We start from the raw sequence: 22,572 nt of genomic DNA on the forward strand, positions 1-22,572 counted from the left end.
GGTGTTACAAACCATTTGTGGCACTCCCAGATCTTCGGTCTGGCCCGGGGGACCCATCACAGGATTCCTGCCTTAAGATCAGGGGGAATATTTACCTTCTATAGAGGTAGTTTCTCCTGCCTGTGTTTATTGGTCCGTGGCTGGACTTGCGCACACAACTGCCTTCCAGACAAATGTGATTGAAGATACATTTCAATCTTGTCTTTTGGAAGTAGTTGCTTGCGACCAATCTTCTGCTTGACAGTGATCAGCTTTGGATGTTCGCTGTAATACCAATATCAGCCAGAGATTGTTGGTTACTTTGTTGTTTACCGGTCTTTGGGAGGACATACCCAAACAACTCTTATCCTAGCGAGGGCAATTGGAGGGCAGGGTTTCATCTTCCTTTTACAGAAACAGTTGCTTGCAACTGATTGCATAACTTGCATATCATTACAGATGTGGGCAGGATGATTCCCTATTTTGTTGATCTGAGCTCGAACAGGCGGGTTTAGCTTACACTTATACTTCTGTATCTGTGTTGGTGTTATCCCACGGTTAGTGGACCATTTGGGAAGTGTGCTCTTGCTGTGCCGATAGTGGAGAATGCAAATTTCCTTTCCAATGTGTGATACTTAATATTCTCAAGCAGGTTAACCAAACAACCAATTAATCAACCAACCAGTCACGACCCCTGCTTTATGGATTCTTCAAGTAATGAACCCCCATCCCCTGTATACGCTGACTCTCCCCTGGCACTGTGGATGACCTCTGCTAATTTAATCAAGGAAAATTCTGTTAACCATGGAACTAGAAAAGACCACTCTACTGATGTTAAATAAAATAATTTGGGTAACATAAGGAAAATGCGAATCCTTTATGTTACCCAAATTCCGTTAGAGAAATTATGAGGAGATACATAAAGCATTTGAGTTTTATGGGTTAATAAAGGAAATAAGATGAGACTTGAAGATGAAAAATTGGATTCATGGATATCTTTTGACACCCATGACAAAGCGTTAAATGCAATATGTGATGTTATGAATATTAGAATATCTTGGGGGGCTCCTTGTGATAAGGTCCCAAAGGAATTGGATGTATACAAACTTGCTGATTGGTTTGAAAAAGATATCAATATACTGTACTTATGTCTTCCCAGAGAAAGCCAAAACCCCTAATGTGGCTTGTGGCTGAACGTAAAGGGGTAGTAGGGAATTATTTAAATTATGCAAATTTATTCAGAAAAAGTATGAACCAATGCACCTGGTGATATATCTCGTTTATATGCCCCCTGTGGCCCGGGGGCATATAAAAATTAGAATAACGTTATCCCTGCGTGTCGTAAGAGGCGACTAAAAGGGACGGGACGAGGGGGCTGGGAACCCCCTCTCCTGTATCTACATCCTGTGAGACATCAACAAAGAGATGGAGCTGGGGGGAGAGTGACTGCTCCCCGTACTCTAGTTTTGGGGTGTTTGAATGTGCGTGGATGTAGTACGATAGAGAGTAAAAGATGTGAAATTGGAAGTATGTTTAGGAATAGAAGGATGGATGTATTGGCCTTGTGTGAGACTAAGATAAAAGGAAAGGGTGAAGTTATGTTTGGTGAAAGGTCTGGTAGAGTGTCTGGGATTGAAAGGGGAAGAGCAAGAGAGGGTGTGGCTTTATTGCTAAGTGAATGGATGACAGGTAAAGTAGTGGAATGGAAGGAGATATCATCTAGGTTAATGTGGGTAAGGGTTAGGTTGGGTAGGGAATGTTGGGCGTTTGTCAGTGCGTATGGGCCAGGTAGTGAGAAAAATGAAGAAGAGCGGAATGAGTTCTGGAATGAATTAACTAGGTGTGTAGAAGGACTGGGTAGAAGGAATTATGTAGTTGTCATGGGTGACTTGAATGCTAGAGTGGGTGCTGGAGAGGTAGAAGGTGTCATTGGGAAGTATGGCGTACCAGGTGAAAATGAGAGTGGTGAGAGACTGGTAGATATGTGTGTTGAGCAAGAGATGGTGATAAGTAATAGCTTTTTCAAAAAGAAGGATAAAAATAAGTATACATGGGTAAGAGTGGCAAATGGAAGAGTAGTAGAAAGGGCATTAATGGATTATGTGTTGATAACTAAAAGAATGTTTGGAAGATTGAAAGACGTGCACGTGTTTAGGGGTATGGCTAACGGTATGTCTGATCATTTTTTGGTGGAAGGAAAATTAGTTGTAGCAAAAGAGTGGGGGAATAGAGTAGGTGGATGTAAAAGGGAGCTAGTGAGGGTTGAAGAGCTAATAAAACCAGGGGTAAAAAGTAAATATCAGGAAAGGTTGAAAATGACATATGACGAAGTGAAAGTAAGAGAAACTGGCAATTTAGAGGAGGAGTGGAAGTTAGTAAAAGAAAATTTTGTTGGGATTGCAAGTGATGTGTGTGGCAAGAAGTTTGTTGGAGGCAGCATGAGGAAGGGCAGTGAATGGTGGAATGAAGGAGTGAAGGTAAAAGTGGAAGAGAAAAAGAGGGCTTTTGAAGAATGGCTGCAGAGTAATAGTATAGAGAAGTATGAAAAATATAGAGAGGAAAATGTGGAAGTAAAGCGCAAGGTACGTGAGGCAAAGAGGGCAGCTGACCTGAGGTGGGGTCAGGGATTAGGTTATTAATATGAAGAGAATAAGAAGTTGTTTTGGAAAGAAGTGAAGAGAGTAAGGAAGGCTGGCTCAAGAATTGAAGAGACCGTGAAAGATGGAAATGGAAGGTGGTTAAAAGGAGAGGAGGCAAGGAAAAGATGGGCGGAATATTTTGAAAGTTTACTGAATGTTGAGCATAATAGGGAGGCAGATATAATTGCTGTTGCAGGTGTTGAGGTGCCAGTGATGGGAGATGAGAATGAGAGAGAGATTACAATAGATGAAGTGAGGAGAGCACTAGATGAAACGAGAGTAGGAAAAGCGTCTGGTATGGATGGTGTGAGAGCTGAGATGTTGAAGGAAGGGGGTGTAACTGTACTTGAATGGTTGGTGAGATTGTTTAATATGTGTTTTGTGTTGTCAATGGTACCAGTAGATTGGGTTTGTGCATGTATTGTACCACTATATAAGGGTAAGGGAGATGTGCATGAGTGTTGTAATTCAAGAGGTATTAGTTTGTTAAGCGTAGTTGGAAAAGTGTATGGTAGAGTAATGATTAATAGGATTAAGGATAAAACAGAGAATGCAATCTTAGAAATACAGGGTGGTTTTAGAAGAGGTAGGGGTTGTATGAATCAGATTTTTACAGTAAGGCAGATATGCGAGAAATATTTAGCAAAAGGTAAGGTGTATGTTGCTTTTATGGATCTGGAGAAAGCGTATGATAGAGTTGATAGGGAAGCAATGTGGAATGTGATGAGGTTATATGGAGTTGGTGGAAGGTTGTTGCAAGCAGTGAAAAGTTTCTACAAAGGTAGTAAGCATGTGTTAGGGTAGGAAATGAAGCGAGTGATTGGTTTCCGGTGAGAGTGGGGCTGAGACAGGGATGTGTGATGTCACCGTGGTTGTTTAACTTGTATGTTGATGGAGTGGTGAGAGAGGTGAATGCTGGAGTGCTTGGACGAGGATTAAAACTGGTAGACGAGAATGACCATGAATGGGAGGTAAATCAGTTGTTGTTTGCGGATGATACTGTACTGGTTGCAGACACACAAGAGAAGCTAGGCCGATTAGTGACAGAATTTGGAAGAGTGTGTGAGAGAAGGAAGTTGAGAGTTAATGTGGGTAAGAGTAAGGTTATGAGATGTACGAGAAGGGAAGGTGGTGCAAGGTTGAATGTCATGTTGAATGGAGAGTTACTTGAGGAGGTGGATCAGTTTAAGTACTTGGGGTCTATTGTTGCAGCAAATGGTGGAGTGGAAGCAGATGTACGTCAGAGAGTGAATGAAGGTTGCAAAGTGTTGGGAGCAGTTAAGGGAGTAGTAAAAAATAGAGGGTTGGGCATGAATGTAAAGAGAGTTCTATGTGAGAAAGTGATTGTACCAACTGTGATATATGGATCGGAGTTGTGGGGAATGAAAGTGATGGAGAGACAGAAATTGAATGTGTTTGAGATGAAGTGTCTAAGGAGTATGGCTGGTGTATCTCGAGTAGATAGGGTTAGGAACGAAGTGGTGAGAGCGAGAACGGGTGTAAGAAATGAGTTAGCAGCTAGAGTGGATATGAATGTGTTGAGGTGGTTTGGCCATGTTGAGAGAATAGAAAATGGCTGTCTGTTAAAGATGATGATGAATGCAAGAGTTGATGGGAGAAGTACAAGAGGAAAGCCAAGGTTTGGGTGGATGGATGGAGTGAAGGAAGCTCTGGGTGATAGGAGGATAGATGTGAGCGAGGCAAGAGAGCGTGCTAGAAATAGGAATGAATGGCGAGCGATTGTGACGCAGTTCCGGTAGGCCCTGCTGCTGCCTCCGATGCCTTAGATGACCGCGGAGGTAGCAGCAGTAGGAGATTCAGCATTATGAAGCTTCATCTGTGGTGGATAATGTGGGAGGGTGGGCTGTGGCACCCTAGCAGTACCAGCTGAACTCGGTTGAGTCCCTTGTTAGGCTGGAGGAACGTAGAGAGTAGAGGTCCCCTTTTTTGTTTTTGTTTCATTTGTTGATGTCGGCTACCCCCCAAAATTGGGTGAAGTGCCTTGGTATATGTATGTATGTATCTATGGAAAATCGACACTGTCTGTAGTACTTTCTAACATACAGACAAGCAGTGATGATATTACATTAGAAATCAAACCCCATCTAAATATTAGTTATGGAAGGGGAGTAGTCTTCAGTAAAGACCTGCACGAAATTACAGAGGAGGAGATACTTTCCATGTGTCCATTAAATGTATGGAAAGTACATAAAGTTCCTGGAACATCAATGATTATACTTACTTTCCAGGGTGCTGATGTGCCTTTTCATATTATTATTGAAAATTAAAAGATTAATGTTTGTCCTTTCAAGCAGAAGCCACTGCAATGTTATTGTTTTAAACTTGGACACTCATCTAAAGTTTGTAAATATGGAAAAATGTGTAGCACTTGTTCCAAATCTTACCATGGATGGTAATACTTCCTGTCCTCGAGAGTATGTTAGCTGTAGGACACCGTATGATCAATGAGCAGGGAGCCATGGCGGAAGTCTTATGTATATCTGTCGAGATGTTCCCCAAATATACACTATATGCCTGTCTGTGCTCCTCTGCAGGCAGTGGTTGTCCAAATTGCTATTGGGAGAAAATACACAATTTGCTCTCTTCACTTGCCTCCAAATAACATCTCATATAATAATTAAGTAGAGGTGATTCAACAACCCCCTCAACCATTTCTATTACTAGGAGATTTGAATGGTAGACATCCTTTATGGGATAATGTTTTTTAGCAAATGCAAGGGGTATTATTGTATCATCAGTTATGGAGAATGAAGATGTAGGGCTCCTTAATACAGGAGAGCTCACAAACTTTCATGTCCAGACAGGTACCTTATCTTGCATTAACCTTCCAATTGCAAGCTCTTACTACCGTCTCGATTTTGATTGGAGAACAGTAGATTATTGGCATATTAATGATCATGCACCAATCATTATAAACCCCAACAGCTTGAAAGTGTTGAGGATGTCATAGACTTACTGAACAGAACTCTCCATACAGCAGGAGTCAATTCGGTTCCCAATACCACAGAGTTATTCAGACGGTGACCAGTCCCCTGGTGGTCTTCCAAACTAATTGCCCTGCACAGAGCCACAAGAAAATCTTTGACTCTGTTGCATAGGTGAAGTACAGTCGAGAATTTGATAACATAAAAAAAATGTAGAGCACAGTTCCGTCGTGCCATGAAAGAAGCTAGGCGGCAGTCTTGGATATCTTTTGTTTCCTCCATCAACAGTGGATCACCATCATCTTCTGTATGGAGGAAAGGAAAAAAGATAGTAGGCAAATTTACCCCCAATCCTCCACCAGCGTTGAAGCTGAATGGTCAGTATGTGACTGGAGCAACTGAGGTTAGCAATACTTTGGCTAATCATTTCTACAATGTATCATGCAAGTGTGACGCAACCCCTGGTCACCAGTGTAGATGCATTGAGTAAAAGAAAATTTTAAATTTTGCAACAGAAAAGGAGGAATCTTACAATGCTCCTTTTACTGAAAGGGAATTTGATTCTGCACTTAACTGCAATGTTAGCCCTTAAACTCGATGGAATTCCATATGCAATGATTTAAATATGTACCTGTTAATACTAAGCTTTTTAATTATGCATTATTAACAGAATATTGCATGATCATAGTTATCCAAGTGTTTGGGAACTAGCCATTTTTTTTTTTTTAGTTTTTTAAAACTCGGTTAGGATAATTTTATAGTTGCAAATTATTGACCAATTGCATTGAAATCTTGTTTATGTAATATCATGAAGAAGATGGTCAATGCAAGACTGGTGTGGAACCTAGAGAAGAAAGGTATTTTATCATCTATCCAGTGGATTTATAAAAACGCACTCAATGACGGATGTGTTGATATGAGTCGAGTCCTCTTAATCTAATTGTGAAGCCTTTACTTCCAAACAGTACCATGTACTAATCTTTTTAAGAAGCATATGATACTGCATGGAGAAATGGCATACTTAAAATCAATCATAATTTGGGATTGACAGGAGAGCTACCATTGTTCATTCAATCATTTGTATCACATAGATTTTTACCACGTTAGAGTAGGTGAAACTCTGTCAGAGAGGAAGTGTCAGGAAGAAGGAGTTCCCCAGGGTAGTGTGCTAAGCGTAACCCTATTGACATTAGCCATTAATGGGATATCCTCTGTCATTCCCCAAGATATTCTCTCAACGCTATTTGTATTTTATCTCTCCTTGTCATTTGCTGGACCTAGAATGGCAGTGGTTGAGAGAAAACTAAAAACTACAACTCTAAATTGACAAAATTATTCAGTGGTCTGATATGAATGGATTTAAGTTTTCTATAAGTAAAACTGTTGATGTCCATTTCTGTTGTATTTGGGGAATATATCCAGACCCTGATAATATACATCAAACATCGGATCCCATGTGTAAGTGAAGCTAGATATCTAGGGTTGATATTTGATTGTAGTCTTACATTGGTTCCCCACTTGAAAGCCTTAAAAATAAAATATCTCTAGGTTCTGACTCTGAATTTTAAAAGGTTTGTCCCATACATCATGGGTGTGCAGACTGCAAAACTCTTTGTGCCAACTGCAGAGGCCACCTTTGAAGTGTGAAGAATTGTTACTTTTAAAAAGTACACAAAAATGTGCCTGATATATTGGGATATATTTAGGTATAGAATTTAATTTTTTGTCAACTGGTTATTTTAAGTAGAGCTTAAACAGAATTTTGAAGAAGGTTGAAAGCCTTTACATAATTCTCTATTGTCATTTTGATTTTTCTTTTTAATTTTCAGCAGAACTTGTGGAAATAACCTAAGCCACAATTCTAGGAGCTTGGGACGTGATATTGGGGGTGATAATATATTATGGAGTTCGGGAGGCTTAAGCAGGGGAAACCACACAGATGACTTTTATCCTCCTTCGGCCCATCCTCACAATCAGTCAGACTTCATCAACTACTTATATGACTCAGCTGTCCATGAAGAAGAGGTATTGTAGATTTGCTTTTTAAAGTTGTATTGAATTGATTTTAAAAATTTCTTGCCTTATATTTTCTGTGTACAAGTAAGCCACTTTAGATTGTGTACCTGGTCTTGTGTAGATTTGTGTGTGCTTGGAAGCTGTTTTCAGCTAAGATTATTAACAAAGTAGAAAATGTTTTGTATGAGTTATTAAGGTAATGATAGTAATTATCATCATTATTATATTTATTGTTATTATAATTATTATTGATGTAGGAATTAGATAACACTACTTTGAATTGGTTAATTTTTTTATATAATTGACTTAGATTTACGGATCCTTAGTTTTTTGGAATACGCAAATTGTACTCTCAGATTGTGCGGAAACTTCTTCCAGAGTTTCCTGCTTCTTCCTATATAGGAATCAATATTCCCCTCCCCTTTTCCGCATCAATACTGATCAATTAACAAGGGTCCAAGAGATAATCCGTATGAACATAGTTTTGGGGGTGTTGGTCTGTTACAATACAGTACAGTATATACACTATTGTAATTTTTATTGTACTCCTGGAGAATGCTAGTTAATTCTACTTGTATTCTTTTTATTGAAGATATCTAGTTTGGAAAATGGATTACTGTACTGTATTTGTAAAGATTTTGATAGTGTTCTTAAGAGTAACAAATTAAAACGGATTACCTAATCACTGTAAGGTCATTGCAATCATTGTGGGAATTAAATTACCTTGTTTCATTTTTAACCCTTTTACCCCCAAAGGACGTACTGGTACGTTTCACAAACCTCATCCCTTTACCCCCATGGACGTACCGGTATGTCCTTGCAAAAAACTGCTATTTACATTTTTTTTTGCATATTTTTGATAATTTTTTGAGAAACTTCAGGCATTTTTCAAGAGAATGAGACAAACCTGACCTCTCTATGACGAAAATTAAGGCTGTTAGAGCAATTGGAAAAAAATATACTGCAAAATGTGGTTGAAAAAAAAAATAACCCCTGGAGGTTAAGGGTTGGAAAGTTCCAAATAGCCTGGGGGTAAAAGGGTTAAAATATATTAAAATATAAATATAAAGTTTTAATTATCTGGCATGGTCTATCTGTCTTTTCTTGTAGTTACTGTTTATACTGTTTTCTGAATTTTCAATATAATTTTTATTATATTCTTAGGTCTTTAGGTTTTCTTTCAACCACATACAGTAATGTAGTTTGGTATATGCTTGTGAAGTTTCAATAATTCTTCAGTTATCCAGTCAAATTCAGTATGTCTGGCTGCACAAATTTTCATTTTCACAACTTTTAATTATTGGGCACTAGGCAAGAAAGGTTTTATTAGGGTTTTAAACCCAGAATGTTTTGAATATACAGTTTTCTATTTCAGTTCTCTTAGTGTTGTTTGGATAAAAAGTTCTTTAAGCTTTGATGTAGGTCTGGCATATAGCACAATTTTTGTCATGTTCAGGCCTATTCCTTCAGTTATTAGGGTTTGCTTTAGAATAATTTGTGAGGTGAAGCTTTGTAAATACTGAAACTATTTCAAGAATGATTTCTCGTTGATTATAATTAACAGTTTAAGTTACTTTAAGTAAGTTTACTTGCTAAACATCTGTGTTATTAAGCACTTTTGTTTTCATTTCAGGCTGGTGTACAAGGGAACTATGGAGAACTTTTCAGAGAACGTGAATTAAGTGGTAGCTCAAGAGACTCTGGCTATGGTTCCTTTCTTGGGGTTGGAGGGGCTGGCTCCCCACCAGGGATGTCCTGTAGCAGCCAGACTCCTCTGTGTGATGTCCGTAAAGGCCCTAATGATTCTCTTGGTCATCCTTCAAGTAGGGGTGTCAGCCATGATTTTGACCAGTTTACTAGTGAGTTGAATGCTAACAAGAATTTTCTAGATAACTTACAGAGACTGAATCAGTTAAATGGGTTAAATGGTGGAAATTCAGCAGGTTTATCACTTCTCCCTCCATTAGGGGATCTAGACCCACTTCTCCTTGGAGGCTCTGATCTCAGTGATGCTGCAGCCTTGGGGCTTAACCAACTTTTGCCGTCTGCACGTGATCTCACTCATGATCTCTTACCTCCTTCATCCACTCCTACATCAGTTGACCCATTTTCAATATCATCTCTAGGGGTCAAGACAAGTTTAGGAGGTTTAGATGTAATGTGTGGCCAGTCATCTTCCACCAATGGCTCTGGGCCACCAGTCCAGTCAACTCATCAGCCAAATGGTCTAAGTCAGGCTGAGAAGGGTCAGCAGATTGTCAATCTTTTGAATGGAATGAATCTTCATGATGGACTTTCACAAGATACTATTAATAACATTGCCAATCATCCTCTTGGAGCCCTAGCTGTGCTGTGTACACCTAATCTCCCACCTACAAGTGGCCCAAACAATGCAAATTTGAATGGACATTGTCTCCCACTTCGACCTCAATCTTCACCAAAGTTTCTAAACTCCCAACCAACTATCTCAAGTAGTGGGGACATTTCTCCTAATGTGCTTCGTAAGCCTCGATCTCAAGATGAACGCGGCATTGGTTCATGTGTAACATCACAGTCTGGGAGTCAAGGGTCTCCAGCAGAGTCACGATCATCAGACCATCATGCAGGACCACCTAAAGAAGGCCCAGCCCATTGTGGTCCAGTGGGACCACCTCCTAAAGGGCCATTTTTGGTTCCTCCACCTCCAACATTCCCACCAACTGATGGTGTCCCTCCTTGGGAGTTGCTTCCTCCAATGGGGGATATCTTCACTCCACATGGACCCCCTCCACCTCTGCTCCCTCCAAACACAGATATGATGCCCCCTTTTGCTGACCTTCCTCCTCATGCTCTCCTTTCAATCCCTCCTCCCCTACTGGGTTTCAGGCCATTCAGGTAATTATAATTTTTTTCTTTATTTAGTTATAAGTACAGAAATGGGCTTGTGAAAGAAATTGCTTTTATTCCATTCAAACTATATACTGTACTACAGTGAATTTATAAAGATTTCATGGTTTAGTAGGCATCAAGAGTACAGGTAGTGTAATTCAAGACATTTAAATGATTGAGTGCACTATGATATAATTGATGATAAAGTATTTTATAACAGTGTTGTTAATATTTTACTCTTCTATAAGGCGTACTGGAGGCAGTGGTGAATTACACTCTAGGCTAGAGGAATGCTACGACCAGTTTCGTCAGCTCGAACGAGAACGTAAGAAAACAGAGGCGGAGCTTGCTAGGTGCTTTCCAGGGAAGCGAGTGTCATCGGCAAACACAGTCCCTCTTCCACGTCTGCCACCATCCCCTAGTCGTGTTGATAGACTCATTATTGACCACTTGCGAGAGCATGCAAGAGTATGTATAGTTGAGTTTTGTAGTATTGAAAGTTCAAAGAAAATTTATTCTTGTAGAGTTTAACCCTGGATAGGTACGCTCCTCGGACACCCCTTTAAGGGTATACTCGGACGCGAACGACCCCGACGCCAAAAAAAATTCTTGAAAAATCAGTTTTTGCAGTAACCTCCTTTTTTCTTTTGCCAAAAAAAACTTCAATGAATGCTTAAAACAACTGTAAAGATAGATACTACTCATCTGCAGAAAAACTATTTATTATAAATTTTTTAGAAAATTAAGTAGAAAAAAAAAAGACGACATAAAAATTCATAAAAAAAAAGTTTATACATATATACACAAATCCTTTTAGGAATTGATTCTTGAATGTTTAGGACACATCTTGATGTATTTTGGATGAAGTCAGACCCATGGAGGTGAAGATCTGAAATGAGAAAAAAAGGGTAACTTTTTTTGGCCAAAAATATTTGTCCAAATTTCATGAATTTTTTTGGGTACCCAAATGAAATAGGAAGTGGCTAATTTTTTTAGGGAATAAACATATGTTATCCTAAAATAGAAATATGTAAAAAATCTTCATTATTTTGTAAATTACATTTATATCAGGGGCCATATCTAAAGGTAATTTTTTGAGTACTTAGAAATTTCGTAAAAAAATACATATATTTAATATATAATATGATATTTATGCAGGTAAAAATATACCAAAATATCACAAATTCTATAGGGAACAAGAATATATATAGATAGGGCAGCTTACGCTTCGGATATGTCCACAAAATGGCCGCCAACCACACTGACTCAGACTCCCTAATCTGCCACTTGAAATGTAGGAAGGGTATGTCAATTTCAAGGTGTTATTTACTAATCTAATTATTATTGGATATGCATAAAAATTGTATGGTGGGTTGCTGGATAATTGTCGATTATTTTACGACTATAAAATTAAAATTCTGACCCAAAAAAAATTTTTTGAAGGGAAATAAAATCGAAAAAAAAAAAAATGTAAAACAATATAATATTTTAGCTAAAAAAATTTGATGATATTCAATCAAAAAAGAAGTAAACAAAATTTTCCGACAAATAAACATCTAGAGGAATCATTACTCTGTGATAGTTCCTTAGTACGTTGTAATTTTGAAAGAATTGGGAAAAAACGAAAAAATGGCAATCACCGGAAAATCGAACACATACCTATATATACGCCATATCTGGCTAAAAAAAAGATAGGCATGGGTAGTCTGATCATCTAGAAACACTTTCCAACACTATAAAAATATAAGTTTTGCGACACTACTTGCCAATTCCTTACGGTAACATGACTAAGCAAAAAAATGCAAAACAAATAAAAAGGGGCACTCGCGGAAAAATGGCTAACATTCTAATATACGGCATTTCAGAAAAAAAAAAATTCAGCCACGTGCTAGGCAAACCATCAAGGCACATTTTCCGACAAATAAACATCTAAATGAATCATTACTCTGTGATAGTTCCTTAGTACGTAGTAATTTTGAAAGAAATGGGAAAAAACGAAAAAATGGCAATCACAGGAAAATCGAACACATACCTATATATACGCCATATCTGGCTAAAAAAAAAAGATAGGCATGGGTAGCCAGATCATCTAGAAACACTTTCCAACACTATAAAATTATAAGTTTTGCGACACTACTTGCCAATTCCTTACGGTAACATGACTAAGCAAAAAAAATGCAAAACAAATAAAAAGGGGCACTCGTGGAAAAATGGCCATTCTAATATACGGCATTTCAGAAAAAAAAATTTCAGCCACGTGCTAGGCAAACCATCAAGGCACATTTTCCGACAAATAAACATATAAATGAATCATTACTCTGTGATAGTTCCTTAGTACGTAGTAATTTTGAAAGAAATGGGAAAAAACGAAAAAATGGCAATCACAGGAAAATCGAACACATACTTATATATACGCCATATCTGGCTAAAAAAAAAATAGGCATGGGTAGCCAGATCATCTAGAAACACTTTCCAACACTATAAAAATATAAGTTTTGCAACACTACTTGCCAATTCCTTACGGTAACATGACTAAGCAAAAAAATGCAAAACAAATAAAAAGGGGCACTCGCGGAAAAATGCCCAACATTCTAATATACGGCATCTCAGATAAAAAAAAAGACATGCACGTGTTAGCCCAACCATCAAGGCACACTTTCTAACACATAAACATGAAAAAAAAATCAATAATATACGGCAATTCCTTACTACGTAGTAAATTTTTACAAATATTGAAAAAAAAACAGAAATTGGCAACCGCAGTTAAATACCCAATATACCAATAACTACGTCGTATCTGACAAAAACAAAATCACGCATGGGTAGCCAGATCATCTAGACACACTTTCCAACACTAAAAAAGCAAAAGTTTTACCACACTATTTGGCAATATCAAACGGAAAAATGACTTGGCAAAAAAATGAAAAAAAATGAAAAAGGGGCACTCGCGGTAAAATGCCCGACATTCTAATATACGGCATCTCAGATAAAAAAAAAGACATGCACGTGTTAGCCCAACCATCAAGGCACACTTTCTAACACATAAACATGAAAAAAAAAATGAATAATATACGGCAATTCCTTACTACGTAGTAATTTTTACAAATATTGAAAAAAAAACAGAAATTGGTAACCGCAGTTAAATACCCAATATACCAATAACTACGTCGTATCTGACAAAAACAAAGTCACGCATGGGTAGCCAGATCATCTAGACACACTTTCCAACACTAAACAAGCAAAAGTTTTACGACACTATTTGGCAATATCTTACGGAAAAATGACTTGGCAAAAAAATGAAAAAAAATGAAAAAGGGGCACTCGCGGTAAAATGGTCCTCGTGGTGATGAACGATATTTTAACTAAAAAAAAAATCATGCACATGGTAGCCAAACAATCCACCAAGACTTTCCACAACTGATAACCTATACAAGTAGCACCATTCTACGACAATTTCATAATACGTAATAACTTTGATAATTAGGCAAATTACCTTAGAAGGGTAAACTCGGTCGCGCTCGACCCCGACGCGTCTCAGAAATCGGGGAAGGAGTACAGCTACAGCAATGCACATCTGGACACTACTAGAGCGTGTAGGGGAGACACCTCCTGCAGGTCGATCACCCACAAATTCAGTCACGGGGGTGAGTCACGTGAGAAAAACCTGTTTTTTTTTGACGCTCGGGGTCGCGAACGACCCACCGTACCTATCCAGGGTTAAGGAGGCTGATCAATACATATTTGGCTGTAGTAGTTGTAATGAATTGTAAATAGGTTTGGGGATTGTTGAAAACAATTTAACAGATTCTGGAAAAGTTTTTCTTATTCTTGGTCATGACTGGTCTAGGTTATCATAGGAACAGTATATAAGTATTAGCAGTACTGTACTCTGCTTTTATAACAAAGGTATTGTCATACAAGTATCTTACATATGCTGATAGATATATCTAATATGTTCCAATTTCACCAATTTCTATTTGTCAGACTGAAGGTAGTTGAACTGTTTTTACACATTTGTCACTTAGATATAACTCGATTGCCTCCCATACTTTTTAGTGTAAACTGTGGGAAGCAGCAAGATTTTTGGGTCATGGAGGGGCCACTCACTACATAATGTGTTTTATGAAAGAAATATTGTTATACAGTACTGTACTGTATATGCATAGTTTATTTTGTCTAAATCCCATTGATATTATATATCTCTGCTAGTTTGATAGGAGGAAGGCAGTTGAAAATTCACAAGTTTGGAACCAAATCTGATAACAAAAGTTTGCAAGTAGTATGACCAAAACCATTATTTTTTAAGTAAAGTGATTGTATCAAGACCCATACACATGACCCGATTCTACAATCCAGACCAATCAGAGAATTTTATGAAGTCTCACAGAATATTTCAGTCTATTAAGCTTTTAGATGGGCTTAAGGACTCACGAATTAGGGAATTTTTTTCCTCTGGTCAAATCGTTATTGTGTCTTTTTACTTTTTCTATTTTTCATTATTGCTTAAACTTACAGTATTCTATATTTTATCAGATTTGAAAAGGGTACAATTTGGTGTGAATAGTATGGACTCCAAATTTGTCCAAATTAATTTTTTTATGAATAGGAGAAGGGGTCATGCTTAGTAGTAAAAGTTGGTCAATGCACCAGCCACCTGTTGAGATACTACTAGAAAGCTTTCAAGGCCATTGACTGGCCAGATGTGTACATTATTGGATATCACTCTGGTTATGACACTTTTTGTGATACACTACTAAGAATAGTCTGTTTCATACATTTAAACTGAATAGTCTGGCATATTTCTTAATCATTCTCCTCTTTCATCATATTCCTTATAGCAAACTACACCTCTCTTCTTTGCTCAAGTGGCTAACTGCTCTAATTGTTCAATGCTTACTCTGTTAGGTAGGGGTACAAGTGTCTTTAGCAATGGTAATTAGTTCCTCCACTGTCTTTGGTTAGAGTTCTCCTGCTTGAGGGAACAGTCAGGTACACTATTCTATAAATTTTCTCTTCCTTTTGTTTTTTTAACTAGTGTTTGGCAGGCTTAATAGAAAGTTGAAAGATAAGATGCCTGATGGTTTATCAGGAGGTTGCCTTTTCCCTATCTGTTTCTTTATTATCTTCTATGGTTTTCATTTTCAAAATCATTGTTGCTGTCCTTCCATCAGTTGAAAGTGGCTATCCTGGAGAGAACTAATCCTTACTTGAGGTGTCGGATCTGCTATATTGACCAATTTTGTGTAACATTTTGTCTTTTGAGTTATGGGTTATTTTCTTATTTTCTCAGTACTTAGTCGTGAGTATTTTGTTTTTGTTATCATTATTACTATTTGTTCCCTTACTAACAAATCTGTCATTATATATTTGGATTATCTTTCGGTGGAGCTGGAAGGTAGCCATTAGACTTCAATTGCGAGGTGGCAACCCTGCCTAACCCCAGCCACCTCTATATATACTCTCATGTCAGTGAGATACGTCACCTTTTCTTTGGCTTGGTAGAGATCGGATGTGTCCTCTCTCTCCCTGACTGTTATTGGACTCTTGATTTTGCTCTCTCTTTTTCTGGTGTGCGTGTTCTCTCAATGATCGCCTTCATGCGAACCTGTCCAGGGCGCAAGGGTTCCGCGTGCTGTACTCTCATTTCTTGGTTGGAGATCGACCCCCACTTTCTGTGTCCTTCCTGAGAGGGCATCGCTGTGAGCAGGGTTCGCCCTGCACAGAGTGTAGAAAGTGGCCTGCCTCCCAATGGGAGAAATTTGGACGGCGCCACCTCACAATTAAAGTGTAATGGCTATCTTCTAGTTCCGCCGAAAGATAATCCAAATAAATAACTCCAGCTTTGTACTAGTTAGGGAAAAACATAAATAATCTCCGAATTTGCCATGTTTATTTACAAATCTGATAAAACCAGTTTGTTTTAATTCCTAATCTGTCTTGAAATATTGAGAAAAATCCAGTACTAGTTCATCCCAGACTGTATTTCACTATTTTTGGACATTATTATAAACCTCACAGTTGCCCTCAGACGTTGTGATCTATTATGTTCAAAAACTGGTTTCTTAAAAGATGCACTCGTTTGAGCTGCTTATTCTGGGTCTTAAGAAACCAATGATTTTAGAATGGGATATGGCAGTGTATATTAGGTCTAAATATCCTGCTTTGCATAAGTCCTGCAATAAATGTGATTTCATGAGATTCAGGTGATAAAAGTTTGTAAGTGAACTTTTATTCAGGTTCCATCTATCTGACTTCACCCCATGGAGTAGTTTCTGCAATAGGGCTTGAGAAAGCTAGAATGATCCCATACATTCATGCGTTCACTGGATATGATGTCGTGTCTGCCTTCCATGGGGAAAGGAAGAAATTTGCATGGCTGACTAGAATGTATTTGTTTTCAAAACATTAAATAATCTTGGCTAGTATCGAACATTGATTCATGATCTTGACCTGCAGAGGCTGGAGAGATTCATTGTCCTCATGTGTGACAGATCAAACTAAGATTTTTCAAACAGCTGGTCAAGAGTAGCTGCTGAAGAAGAAGGAAATAGAGGTGATTGATCCGTCAGAGAAGTCCACTGTTAACTTCTTCTAGTTCATAAAGGCACTGGAATATTGAGACCAGTTCTGATTATATCAATACCAACTGGTTTTTAATTTAAACCTGATTATCAATACAATCTCCAGCTTTGGAACTTAATGTAAACTGAAAGAGGATTGAATGTTTTCAATAGTTTTAGTAGACGATCATTTCCATATCCCAGTTCATCTCCAGTTGAGAAAGTTCCTTGGTTATTATAAGTGGAGAAAAGATTTACCAAATAATTTGCTGATGTTGCAGACTGAATATGGTTTCGGTTCTTGTAGACCACCGGATAATGATAGATTCTAACAAGGGAAAGGTTCTTGCGTCTTGAGATTACTTGGGAATCTTCTAGGTCATTTTATTTTTATTGTCTAGTGTTCGCCAAATGTGGTTTACAACCAGGTTGACAGATTGCTGATTTGGATTTGAAGATAACTTCAAGCTATTTGGGAGTCTAATTCTTTGAAATCTTACCTGTGTAAGGTTCTTAATTTGGTTTAGAATGCTTTGTGACACCAGTTAGAGAATAAAATCACTCACACAATGTATATATATGCTTTGTTTCTCACCTTTTTTTTTTTTTGGATGTGACCAAATTACCTCTGTACTTGATTAGTGTCAGAAGTTCATTACTTTTGTCAGGGCTTATAGAGCCTGATGATTTAGTGTGATTATTTTTAATCAACATTCACAAAGATTTAGATCATTTTTGTTGTTACATAGATCTAAACCTCGACTTGAAAGTATTATATTATGCAGGTGAGACATTTGTTTATTCTCCACATCTTGCTTTGGTATCCATTACATGTCTAGTTTGTTCTTTGTAATGTTAAATTTTTAAGTTTTTTGTGTTTAAATCATAGTGATTGAGACAAAATTTTGATTTGCAGGTGGTAACATTAGTAGGGAAGATGGAGCGTTTAAGAGGGGCTCCATTGCAGCCTGGAATTCATCGGTCAATAGTTGCGTGGCAAGAAGCTGTGACTACAGTGCAGGAGCGCAGAAGGGATGAGGTTGTGAATGCTATCACGCAACACCACAATCCCCTCCCCAATGCTCATCACACAAGTGAACAAGGTAGGTTGCCCAATATTAGACATTTTGTATCAGATATTTGTGTCAAAAGACTAGCAAATATTGTAGGGAAAGAGTTTTATTATAGACTAAATAAATTTTTTCTTACAAACCCAATTCTTATTATTATTACCTCCACCAATGAAGTTGGGAGGTTATGGTTTCGCCCCTGTTTGTCTGTTTGTAAACAACTTACTGGCTACAATTTTAATTATAGAGTACTGAAACTTTCAGGGATTAATTGTTATGTTGAGATGTAGAAGTGATTCAATTCTGAAAATTCTAAGTCTAAGGTTAAGGTTGAGGTCGAGCAAAAGGTCGACTGAAAAATATGCCTTCAGTCTAAATTGATTTTGGGAAAGGCAAGCTGGTTTTGAGAAATAGGCTGCCATGATGGAAGTTTGCAGGGTGGTTTTCTAGTTATTATTATTATTATTATTATTATTATTATAATTATTATTATTATTATTATTATTATTATTATTATTATAGCTACAACCCTAGTTGGAAAAGCAGGCAGCTACAATAAGTGTAATGGAAAAAATAGCCCAGTAAAGGAAGGAAATAAGGAAATAAAATACGAGAGAAGTAATGAACAATTAGAATAAAATATTTTAAGAACACTAACATGAAAACAGATCTCTCATGTATAAACTATAAAAAGAGACTTATGTGAGCCTGTTCAACATAAAAAAAATGCTCTGGAAGTTTGAACTTTTGAAGTTCCACTGACTCAGCTGGAATAAAACTTTTAGAATACTGTGTAATATTGACCCTTATGATGGATTAGTATGACTATTAGAATTAACTGCATACCTATTATTACGAACAGGATTGTACACTCCGGGAAAATCTGAGTGCAAAGGATGGTCAGAAGTATGACAAATTTTATGTAACATACATAACGAACTTATTGAACGACGGTGCCAGTGAATAATTATTTCAAGAATAAAAAATTTAATGAACCGTAAGATATTTCCAACAAAGTAAATTAAGATGAGATTCAGCAGCTGAAGACCAGACACGAGAATAATACTTGAATTAAGGCAGAATGAAAGAATTAAAACACTTCTTCAGAATAGATTTATCACCAAAAATCTTAAAAGACTTTCTCAATAAGCTAATTTTTTGTGTTAATTGAAGAAGAGACCTATGGTGTTTCTCAAAAGCATACTTACTGTCAAGAATCACACAAAATTTTAAATGTCATATAAAGTTAAACGTTATCAATACTGAGATCTGGATGTCCTCAACCTACTTGCAATCATGCTTTGAGTTTTGTTAGAATTCAACTTCATGCTCCATAATTTGCATCATGTACTAATTTTAGCTACATCTTTGTTGAGGGATTCAGCAACCCCAGATCTACATTCAGAATATGGAATTGATGCAAGGAGAGTAGCATCATCTGCATATGCAACGAACTTAATTTTTAGGCCAATCTATATGTCGTGTATATAGTACATACATCATCCATATACCAAGGCCTTTCCCCCCCATTTTGGGGGTGGCCGACATCAAACAAATGAAAAAAGGGCATCTTTCCTCTATACGTTCCTCCAAGCCTGACAAGGGACTCAACTGAGTTTGGCTGGTACTGCTAGGGTGCCACAGCCCACCCTCCCCTGTTATCCATCACAGATGAAGCTTCATAACGCTGAATCCCTGCAGGGCCTACCGGAACTGCGTCACAATCGCTTGCCATTCATTCCTATTACTAGCACGCTCTCTTGCCTCTCTCACATCTATCCTCCTATCACCCAGAGCTTTCTTCACTCCGTCCATCCACCCAAACCTTGGCCTTCCTCTTGTACTTCTCCCATCAACTCTTGTATTCATCACCTTCTTTAGCATACAGCCATTTTCTATTCTCTCAACATGGTCAAACCACCTCAACACATTCATATCCACTCTAGCTGCTAACTCATTTCTTACATCCGTTTTCACCCTCACTACTTTGTTTCTAACCCTATCTACTCGAGATACACCAGCCATACACTTTAGACACTTCATCTCAAACACATTCAATTTCTGTCTCCACCACTTTCATTCCCCACAACTCCGATCCATACATCACAGTCAGTACAATCACTTTCTCATACAGAACTCTCTCTACATTCATGCCCAATCCTTTATTCTTTACCACTCCCTTTACTGCCCCCAACACTTTGCATCCTTCATTCACTCTTTGACATACATCATCTTCCACTCCACCATTTGCTGCAACAACAGACCCTAAGTACTTAAACTGATCCACCTCCTCAAGTAACTCTCCATTCAACATGACATTCAACCTTGCACCACCTTCCCTTCTCGTACATCTCATACCCTTACTCTTACCAACATTACCTCTCAACTTCCTTCTCTCACATACCCTTCCAAATTCTGTCACTAATCGGCCAAACTTCTCTTTCGCATCTGCAACCGTACAGTATCATCCGCAAATAACAACTGGTTTGCCTCCCTTTCATGATCATTCTCGTCTACCAGTTTCAATCCTCGTCCAAGCACTCCAGCATTCACCTCTCTCACCACTCCATCAACATACAAATTAAACATGCATGGTGACATCACACATCCCTGTCTCAGCCCCACTCTCACCGGAAACCAATCGCTTACTTCGTTTCCTATCCTAACGCACGCTTTACTACCTTTGTAGAAACTTTTCACTGCTTGCAACAACCTTCCACTAATTCCCTATAACCTCATCACATTCTATGTCGCTTCCCTATCAACTCTATCATACTCTTTCTCCAGATCCATAAACGCAACATACACCTCCTTACCTTTTGCTAAATATTTCTCGCATATCTGCCTAACTGTAAAAATCTGATTCATACATCCCCCTGCCTCTTCTAAAACCACCCTGTACTTCTAAGATTGCATTCTCTGTTTTATCCTTAATCTCATTAATCAGTAACCTACCATACACTTTTCCAACTACACTCAACAAACTAATACCCCTTGAATTACAACACTCATGTACATCCCTGACCCCACCTCAGGTCAGTCGCCCTCTTTGCCTCGGTTACCTTTCGCTTTACTTTCACACTTTTCTCTCTATATCTTTCATACTTCTCTACACTATTACTCTGCAGCCACTCTTCAAATACCCTCTTTTTCTTTTCCACTTTCACCTTCACCCCGTTATTCCACCATTCACTGCCCTTCCTCATGCTGCCTCCAACAAACTTCTTGCCACACATCACTTGCAATCCCAACAAAATTTTCTTTTACTAACTTCCACTCCTCCTCTAAATTACCAGTTTCTCTTACTTTCACTCTGTCATATGCCATTATCAACCTTTCTTAATATTAACTTTTTAACTCGGTTTTATTAACTTCAACCCTCACTAGCTCCCTTTTACATCCCCTCACACTCTTGCTATAACTAATTTTCCTTCCACCAAAAAATTATAAGACATACCGTTAGCCATACCCCTAAACACGTGCATGTCTTTCAATCTTCCAAACATTCTTTTAGTTATCAACACATAATCCATTAATTCCCTTTCTACAACTCTTCCATTTGCCACTCTTACCCATGTATACTCGATTTTATCTTTCTTTTTGAAAAGCTAGAACTTATCACCATATCTTGCTCAATACACATATCTACTAGTCTCTCACCACTCATTTTCACCTGGTATGCCATACTGCCCTATGACACCTTCTACCTCTCCAGCGCCCACTCTAGCATTTAAGTCACCCATGGCAACTACATAATTCCTTCTATACTGTCCTTTTACACACCTAGTTAATTCATTCCAGAACTCATTCCGCTCTTCTTCACTTTTCTTACAACCTGGCCCATGCACACTAACAAAAGCCCAACATTCCCTACCCAACCTAACCCTTACCCACATTAACCTAGATGATATCTCCTTCCATTCCACTACTTTACCTGTCATCCATTCACTCAGCAATAAAGCCACACCCTCTCTCGCTCTTCCCCTTTCAATCCCAGACACACTACCAGTCACTTCACCAAACATCACTTCACCCTTTCCTTTTATCTTTGTCACACACAAAGTCAATATATCCATCCTTCTATTCCTAAACATACCTCCAATCTCACATCTTTTACTCTATCATACTACATCCACGCACATTCAGACACCCCAAAATAGAGTGCGGGGAGCAGTTACTCTCCCCCCAGCTCCACCTCTTTGATGTTTCACAGGAGTATATGATACAGGAGAGGGGGTTCCCAGCCCCCTCGTCCCTTATTTTTGAGAGTATTAGGTGTTTCAGTCTTTTAAGATTTCTTCCTCTGTATTTGTAAGCAACTACTGCATAGAATGCCCAAGGTAATTGTTTCTAGATGATCGTGATATGCATTTTCCTATGTCTTGTTTTGGTGACACCTATGTGATTTAAATAACCATTTTGAGGAGTGCAAGACCTCACTGGTTTCTGACCAACTTTAATGTTTCAAGCACAAAAGGAAACTTGCTTTTAATTC

The 22,572-nt window shown here is 38.1% G+C and overlaps 1 protein-coding gene across 2 annotated transcripts in view; it reads left to right on the plus strand.

Annotated features, from left to right (window-relative positions):
* The window catches only part of LOC137618083 (uncharacterized), an 82,840-nt gene that overhangs the window by 38,879 nt on the left and 21,389 nt on the right, over nucleotides 1-22,572 (plus strand). The window contains exons 4-7 of one of the 2 annotated variants that reach the window (XM_068348059.1): nucleotides 7,396-7,588; nucleotides 9,213-10,453; nucleotides 10,696-10,915; nucleotides 17,924-18,110. In XM_068348059.1, coding sequence (XP_068204160.1) covers nucleotides 7,396-7,588; nucleotides 9,213-10,453; nucleotides 10,696-10,915; nucleotides 17,924-18,110 — 1,841 coding nt within the window. Of the gene's footprint in view, nucleotides 1-7,392; nucleotides 7,589-9,212; nucleotides 10,454-10,695; nucleotides 10,916-17,923; nucleotides 18,111-22,572 lie in introns of both variants that reach the window. The other variant, XM_068348058.1, reaches the window with a different exon arrangement.

This window comes from Palaemon carinicauda, chromosome 24, assembly GCF_036898095.1.
Source record: "Palaemon carinicauda isolate YSFRI2023 chromosome 24, ASM3689809v2, whole genome shotgun sequence".
Lineage (NCBI taxonomy): Eukaryota > Metazoa > Arthropoda > Malacostraca > Decapoda > Palaemonidae > Palaemon > Palaemon carinicauda.